Source organism: Antennarius striatus, chromosome 17 (assembly GCF_040054535.1).
Source record: "Antennarius striatus isolate MH-2024 chromosome 17, ASM4005453v1, whole genome shotgun sequence".
NCBI classification, from domain to species: Eukaryota; Metazoa; Chordata; class Actinopteri; order Lophiiformes; family Antennariidae; genus Antennarius; species Antennarius striatus.
This window is the reverse complement of record NC_090792.1, coordinates 10,940,056-10,948,403: the sequence shown is the minus strand read 5'-3', so window position 1 is coordinate 10,948,403 and position 8,348 is coordinate 10,940,056. Positions and strand designations below refer to the sequence as shown.

Genomic DNA, 8,348 nt, shown 5'->3' with positions numbered 1-8,348 from the left:
CATACAATGAAGTTATGGGAGAGAGTAGTGGAAGCTAGACTAAGGGCAGAAGTGAACATTTGTGAGCAGCAGTATGGTTTCATGCCAAAAAAGAGTACTACAGATGCAGTATTTGCTCTGAGGATGTTGATAGAGAAGTACAGAGAAGGCCAGAGGGAGCTGCATTGTGTTTTTGTAGATCTGGAGAAAGCTTATGACAGGGTGCCCAGAGAGGAACTGTGGTATTGTATGAGGAAGTCTGGAGTGGCAGAGAAGTATGTTAGAACGGTGCAGGACATGTATGAAGACTGTAAGACAGTGGTGAGGTGTGCTGTAGGTGTGACAGAGGAGTTCAAGGTGGAGGTGGGACTGCATCAGGGATCAGCTCTGAGCCCCTTCTTGTTTGCTATGGTGATGGACAGGCTGACAGACGAGGTTAGACAGGAATCTCCATGGACTATGATGTTTGCAGATGACATTGTGATCTGTAGTGAGAGCAGGGAACAGGTGGAGGAGAAGCTAGCGAAGTGGAGGTTTGTCCTGGAAAGGAGGGGAATGAAGGTTAGCCGCAGTAAGACAGAGTACATGTGTGTGAATGAGAGGGACCCAAGTGGAATAGTGAGGTTAGAGGGAGAAGAGATCAAGAAGGTGGAGGATTTTAAGTACTTAGGCTCAACAGTCCAGAGCAATGGAGAGTGTGGAAAAGAGGTGAAGAAGCGTGTCCAGGCAGGATGGAACGGATGGAGGAAAGTGTCAGGTGTGATGTGTGATAGAAGAGTTTCAGCTAAAATGAAGGGAAAGGTGTACAAAACTGTGGTGAGACCAGCGATGTTGTTTGGTCTAGAGACAGTGTCACTGAGGAAAAGACAGGAGACAGAGCTGGAGGTAGCAGAGATGAAGATGCTGAGGTTCTCTCTGGGAGTGACCAGGAAGGATAGGATCAGGAATGAGTACATCAGAGGGACAGCACATGTTAGAGGTCTTGGAGATAAAGTCAGAGAGGCCAGACTGAGATGGTTTGGACATGTCCAGAGGAGAGATAGTGAATATATTGGTAGAAGGATGCTGAGTTTTGAACTGCCAGGCAGGAGACCTAGAGGAAGACCAAAGAGGAGGTTTATGGATGTAATGAGGGAAGACATGAAGGTAGTTGGTGTGAGAGAAGAGGATTCAAAGGACAGGGCTAGATGGAGGAAATTGATTCGCTGTGGCGACCCCTGAAGGGAAAAGCCGAAAGGAAAAGAAGAAGATCTGAAATCTCCAACAATACAATACGTAAAGATCCTATTTTAGACAAATTCTATACAGTTGAAGGTTGTTAATGTAGAGAATTATGTCAAGTCCATTTAATGCAGATGTTCAGAGAAAACAATATACTAAATACATGTCTTGAACAAAAGGTACTAAAAGAAAAACACAATTCAACTTTTCATTTAATGAAACCTAATTCAGCTTATTGGCAGTCATAACAGACCCTGAAACCTCATTACCTCATGAGTCATTATGAAATCAGTCTGCTGAAGCAGAGAAATATACAATCCTCATAAAATCTCCTAATCAAAGGAAAGCTCACTTCTTATTTCAAAAATACAGTCATGAGGATGGAATGTTTTGGAAACTGTTTATGGTTTTACTGCTAAAGGATCACAGGATAAATATCCAAGGAGATGATTTTACAAAGTAAAGTCAAAAATTTCTCAGAAGCTATTGAGCAAGACTCTGAGCAAGATGTGCTACCTTCATAACACGTCAACATGGTTAATTGCATTCAGATTGCATTACATTCTGTCTGGTCATTTCCATTCCATTACAAATTTTCTTTTTTTGACCTCTGATCCCCACACAGAGCAAAAAGGTATCAGAGTAAACACCATCAGCCTTTGCCTTGTAACCTTGGCCTCATGCGAGTTTAGTAGCCCTCTCCGTAGCTCTTGTGCTTCTCATTTAAAAACACCTTTTTTACTTTTAGCACACCCATATGTTATATACAACCTTATGGACTGGCAAGTCAGCATCTCTGTGCTATTAGCAGTAATATCACTCTGAGTACTTCCTGCAATTAAATTATTTAACCATTGGAATCATTTATGCTTTATGATCGGTGATCCCCTGAGTGCATTTTGCAAATCAGAAAAATAAATATAGGGGAGCAAATGCCTGTATGTAATAACATATAACCATTAAATTGTCTGTAGCGTGTAACTTTAAAAAAATGACATGAAGGTCTTTGCGCTTTCTTTTTTTTTCCTGAATCCTTGAATGAATATTCATTGCTCATTAACTCCTCACATCAGTATTCTAAAAGCATTTTAAAATAGTTTCTAAACAAAGCCTCATGTAAATCAGCAGTTATCTTTGAGGAATCTGAACAAAGGGACTACAAGACCGCAGATAGCAGAAGGTCATTACATGTGGTGGAGAAAGCAGCTCTCCCACCATCCTTTGACAAGGTCGGTGTATCGTTTACTGTCCAAACAGGATAAAATAATGACTGTGTGTGTGAGTAAATAGCATTCCAGGTCACATATAGAACACCATGGTAAAATTCTGGCCATGTCGAGTCAAATGCAGAAAAGGTATAAAACAATATGTTTCATATTAGCAGTAAAATTATTAATTTCCCTGATGGAACCTTCTTAAGGGATCAGTAAAGTTATACTCTACTCTCTACTCTCTAAAATAAACATCCACCTCTCCTGTGGTTCATTCACTCACCAAAACTTGTGGCTAGTACACAACAGGCTGTTTGAACTCCCGTCCTGCATCCTGCTCCTCATTATTGTTCACACCATACAGGGTGACTCGGGATTCAGGGGGAATCATAACAATGTTGAACATTATTTTCTTCTCTTCCTTTGTTTATTTAGATAATGGTGTTGTAAATAGGGTGGTGCCTATTTAGGGGTAGAAAGTTTTAAATGTGCCACTCTTGATTTTTTGAGTTAACCTTAACCCTACACTTTACCAGTTAAGGTTAAAGGTGTGGTGAACAGTTGGCTGTTACTAATGAAGTATATCCACACTTGTCATTACTAATCCGAACACACTGCCCTACTGTAGGGTCAGTGGTGAGTGTCCTCTTACTGCCTTGTTTCTCTGAAACGTTAGTAAGACAGGGTAGCAGCATCTGGTGAGGGTTGTCTGTACTGTGCCTGCTATCTTTAATCCTCCCACTATTTACGACGAGACCTCAGTTGTGCAGGCAGGTTCACAATGGTAGAAGAGCCACTGACTAATCCACTGATACGTCGCACTCTTATCAGTACCGATGATAGCGGTGAATTACAGACCTGTCCCTAAAAGGGTCTCATTGTCGCAGGTCAGTAGCAACAGCAAACATTTACACGAGGGCTGACATCAGAACAGGTAGCTCAAGAACCAGCTGCATCTGTGTGTGACACCATCTGGAGGGACAAATGAAATGTTAATGTTGTCTTTTCTTATTTTTGGAGCAATTGCACCATATTTAATGAACAGACATATTTTTTACTAGCATTACTTTGGTATTGCTGCACAGGTTGTATCAGAGCACAGTGAATGTTAGGCTGTTCAGAAAGATGCCTAACATTTTCACATTAATGCCATTACTGTTATGTTGAGGCGCATTAGGAATGGGCACTGCACTGTTTTCAGAATGTCATATTCATGCAAAAGTAAAGTGAAATTATAAGTGTAGGACAACTTCTACTCACTTTCCAAAAGACTATACACACAGAAAATCTAAACTGCACCATTTAATCTATTTAAAGCAACCCTTACTGTTTAAGTTCTACATGACATAAAGGGGGATCATCTTTACACATTTATATTAATTGGGAAATTCAACACATATGATGTAATCAAGCTTTCACCCATCCTCTGAAATGACACAAGGAAGGATGAAGTCACTTATGTAACATGAATGCAACCAAGAGAAACTCGACAGCATGAGATTGTCCCAGCATTTGAGTACGACATGACAAAAAAATGGCTGACGTGTTAATGCGGTCTATGCGCCCCCCCCCCAAAAAAAGCCAGACCATCCTGGCAGAAAGACCGCGTGTGGTTTACATCTTGCCTGTGGCCTCTGATGAAGCAATGACTGTTCTTCACTCCAGCTTGTTTTAATTACTGGGAATAAGTGGCGGCATTTGGTTACGTTTATGAGTCTTCTTCAAAGAGTGAGCTTTGGTTAGACAGACCAATCTGTGGGACCGCAGAGCTGTAAATCCAACGCCGGGCAACCACTGCCACTAACAATGCTCAGGACAGGAAGTCTGTAAGGGTCGGAGGGGGATAGTGAGGATTCAAAGAATGCTTTCCTCTTATATATTTGCAACAGCAATAAAATTCAGTCGAATCAATGACATGAGGTCAAATAACCATCCTGATGGAAAGCAGAAATGTAAGTGTGCCTTTCTTTTGGAGATTTGGGATGTATTTAAATAAATTACATTTTTAAAAAGGAAACATACCAGGTGGACTGAGGAGTGGAGTGGGCTTGATTTGATATCAAAAAAACGTGGGATGACTGAAGGTCTAACACAAGAGCACAAGGTCAGTCCTGGGTCGGGGTGAATGAGAGAGGAGGGGACTCCTGACTCTTCAGTGAACTCATTTCTATTCGCATCCAGCACCCAACTTCCTGCTAATGATGAGAGCCCTAGGGCAAATTGGGCCAGGAAACGCTGTGTCTGACTGTGCGCAGCAGCCATCAGACGTCTGCAACAGTCAAAGGCAACTGTTTCCACTCAGACACTGACTTCCTAAAAACAAGGAGGTTCCGCCTGAGCTGGCAGGCTCTTGAGCGATTTGCCAAAAAGGTTACTGTCTGCCAAATCAAACTGGCCCAGGATGAACTGAATACTGATTTAGAATAGTACAATTGTCTACATTTCATTTGTCAAACACACTTACAGTGGTAAATTCAATTTAATTCTTTTGTACAGTGAACTCACTCTGGGACTGACTTTTCGATGTGTCAAAAATCAATCAAACACACTTATTCTGATAGTTGATGTCAACCTCAGAAGTTGATTTGAAACAGAGACCAGATGGTTTTTAGAGATTGAAATGTATTCTTTCTGAAGATAACAGAATAAACTGTGAGGAGGCAAGAAGACACAAATCAGCGGGGTTCAGTTTCAAGCTCAGCACACACACAGACACACAGACAGACACAAACACACGCACACACACAGACACACACACAGACACACACACACACACATTTATGCTAACATATATTCAACAGAAGTTGATTTAACACACTGCGCAACAGGAAGGCACACAGTGAATTATAATCACTGTGTGCCTCCCTCTTTTCTCATACAATTTTCTATACATCAAACTCAAATCTTTAAACTGGTGATTCAAGTCAGCAGAGACCATTAACGGTTCTACCACAAGGAGCAAGCCATCATCCTAAAAACTTTAAAAAAAACATTAAAAAAATTTATGTGGGAACTTGTGAGCTTCCTCTCAGTTTTGTTTACCAAAGAAGTAGAACTTGCTTCACTATATAGATAGAGAGAAACATGCAGCCTTGATGATCTGAGCCATCCTGTGTGCTGAACCGTAACAAAAAAATACTTGCTGCTGGCTGGAAAAACATAAGTCATTGTGGTTTGTGAATTGGAATTGGGGATACGGAGTTCTAACACTGGGACACAATTACTTTTTGCTTCTCCCTATACACTGCAAGAAAAGCAAGTGTAAATCTAAAATTTGTCTCAGAAATGGAGATCAAAAATGGCCACATATTATTTTCAGTTTAATAGGAATCTGTCATTATTTCCCTATGAAAAATATTGGTCTTCAGGATTCAAAATATTAAAAATATGAGTTTTTAATAATAACTGATTCAACCTCAGCTCAGGTTAATGTTGGATGGAACTTCATGAGCTATGACTTGCCCAGGTTATTTTCAGTTACCTTTAGCAGTGTGTGCCCATGCTAATAATCTTTTCTATAGTGATACCCATCTATGAGTTCCGTTCTTAAATATCAGTATGGTAGCTTATGCTATTTTGTTTCAACGGTGACATTATTTTAACTTGTAACGTCTTGATGATCTACAGCTGAGCAGCATTTTAACGCTCTCGTCATTGACACCACTTTCATCAGACACGTATTTAGGCCTATGGATGCATTTCTTATTTAGAATATTGAAGCAACTTAAACAAATTTTTGAAATAAATTTAAATGTTTGAGTTTGACAGGATGATTAGTGACTTAAAGAAGTATGCAGTTTGACCATTTGATTATTCTTGACAGCCTATTGATATACATAGCTGCAAATAAAGACTATGCTGAACAAGGAAATACCAACATTCAACTCCTCATCATCAGTAAGAAGAAACATTTTATTCACAGGTACTGTAAAAGTAAAACACAAGCTGCCATATTGTACATTTATACACAGGGTTTGGAAATCCTATACAAAAACAAAGATATTCAAAATATGAGTTTTGATATGAAATATGACCTCACATATAGTTTCTTGGAAAAAGTTCTCGGTTTGGTAACAGTTTTTTTAAATTTATGAGCCAAAACCCCATGTAAGTGAAAAATGAAGATATTGTAAAAAATTTGAATGGTAAAAATGGAGTAGAAATCATTCTCAAAAATGGTTAAAAAACTCATGCAGCATCTTCAGCGAGGGCCTGAGAGAGTACATCTTTGTAAAAGAAAGAAAGCAAAGTCATATTGTTACAGATATAGAAAAAAACATACCAAAATACAACAAAGCCAGTTCGTTTGTCATTACAATCATTTTCATTGATCATCTCTGTTCTCTATGCCAGCCTTTTTGAGTTACAAAAAGTACATTCTGGCAGCTACAAAGAGCTGCTATCATGACTTTCTTCATCCTCATTTGCCTTCATTCACTGTATTGTTTTACAGGAAAAGTCAGAGTCTTTCTTTGAGACACTGGATTTAATAATTTGTCTTTTAAAAAAAGGATAAAATAGGCTGAGCTGTGTCGCTACCAATCAGTATTGAGATTCTTCCAGCAGTAAATGTATTGAGATGCATAGAGCTGAGGCATGATAAAAAGAAGTGCGTATAGGAGGCCGACTGGTGCTATCTCATCTGTACCTTTGTTAAACAGTCTATCGAAAGCACTCAGACCAAATCATTTAGAGCAAAATTGGGTTCAATTATGAGGTGCTCATCATCATCCTAGTCTCAAAGGTTAGTGTAGGGGAGGTTGCATGATCATAGATTCTTACTGAGGCACCAGAGAGAATGGCAGAATCAAGAATAATCATTTACTGTCCATCACAGTGGTCCTCTGATTGATATGTTTTGGCTTAATCGCTCATATTCAGTGAGTTAAACATGGGTAAACACAGTTTGAATAAGCCCTACATCCCACTGTGACTGCTGTTTTACCTTTGTGCAACCACTGAGACCCATTTTGATAAAGGCAACTAGAGCTAAAACCCTTCACTCAACCCTGCTAGCTTCATCAGGCCAGCTGGCAGGTGAGGAATAATAACAGCAAATGCAGTCCTTGATGAGAAGCCATGGTCCAGTTTGAAAATCTAAAAAACTACAGAACCAGAGAGGTAACCTAAGGCGCAAGAGGCTGAATGAACATGAATAAAATGCTGACTGAGGTTTGAAACAAGTGAAAAGGCAAAGTTTGGGAGCGCAATAACATTAGCTTATTGCTTTTTCTTTTTTTTTCCACTTTATTTTCCCTTAAAATGATATTTGTACACACCACATAATTATATAAATACACTATACAATGCAATATAAAATATTTTTCTTAAAAGAAATGTGTTCAGAGTTTGCTTAGGTATACTTATGATACCTGCACCATATGAAAAATAATGACTCAAAGCAAAGCAAGAAGAAAAGGCACTTCCAGGTGTTGTTCATTGACTCTTGAATATGTGATGGCCACCGCTTTGCCATACAGGCAAAGGTATTTGTGCTCACGTTTCATTTGTCCACCAGTAAAACATGTCCTGACACTGAGGCACTGCTGCTCGATGGGTAAGACTTCCACGATTTCCATGCAAAGATCCTCTCATGTCATTTCTGCCACGTGTTGTTCTTCATTTCAGTAACATCTACAGACTGATGGCTACTTTTCATTCTCCTTTGCTTTCTCACTTCCTTGTTTCTCCATTGGAACTTTCATTTGTCATCAGACTTCGACTTTATGCCGTCCTTCTTGAGCACCAGATGTTGGCATGCTGATGTCAAAGCAGGTCACCATCATGACACGGGACTTGCATAGATTGACACAGAACTCCAGTTCCTCTGTTGCCTGTGCCAAAGCCTCTAGATACTCTGGCGACTCTTTATCCAGACTCTGGTCCACCTCAACTGGAAAAGCAATATTTGCATGAGTTATCATGAAGGATTTTTTT

General features: G+C 39.7%; 1 protein-coding gene across 7 annotated transcripts in view; it reads right to left on the bottom strand.

Annotated features, from left to right (window-relative positions):
- Positions 1-6,304: 6,304 nt before the first annotated feature.
- Positions 6,305-8,348, bottom strand: part of kif26ab (kinesin family member 26Ab) — a 68,154-nt gene continuing 66,110 nt past the window's right edge. For all 7 annotated transcript variants that reach the window (XM_068338359.1, XM_068338363.1, XM_068338361.1 and 4 more), the window contains one exon: positions 6,305-8,304. In XM_068338359.1, the coding sequence (XP_068194460.1) occupies positions 8,123-8,304 (182 nt within the window). In that variant the 3' untranslated portion in view covers positions 6,305-8,122. The remainder of the gene's footprint in view (positions 8,305-8,348) is intronic.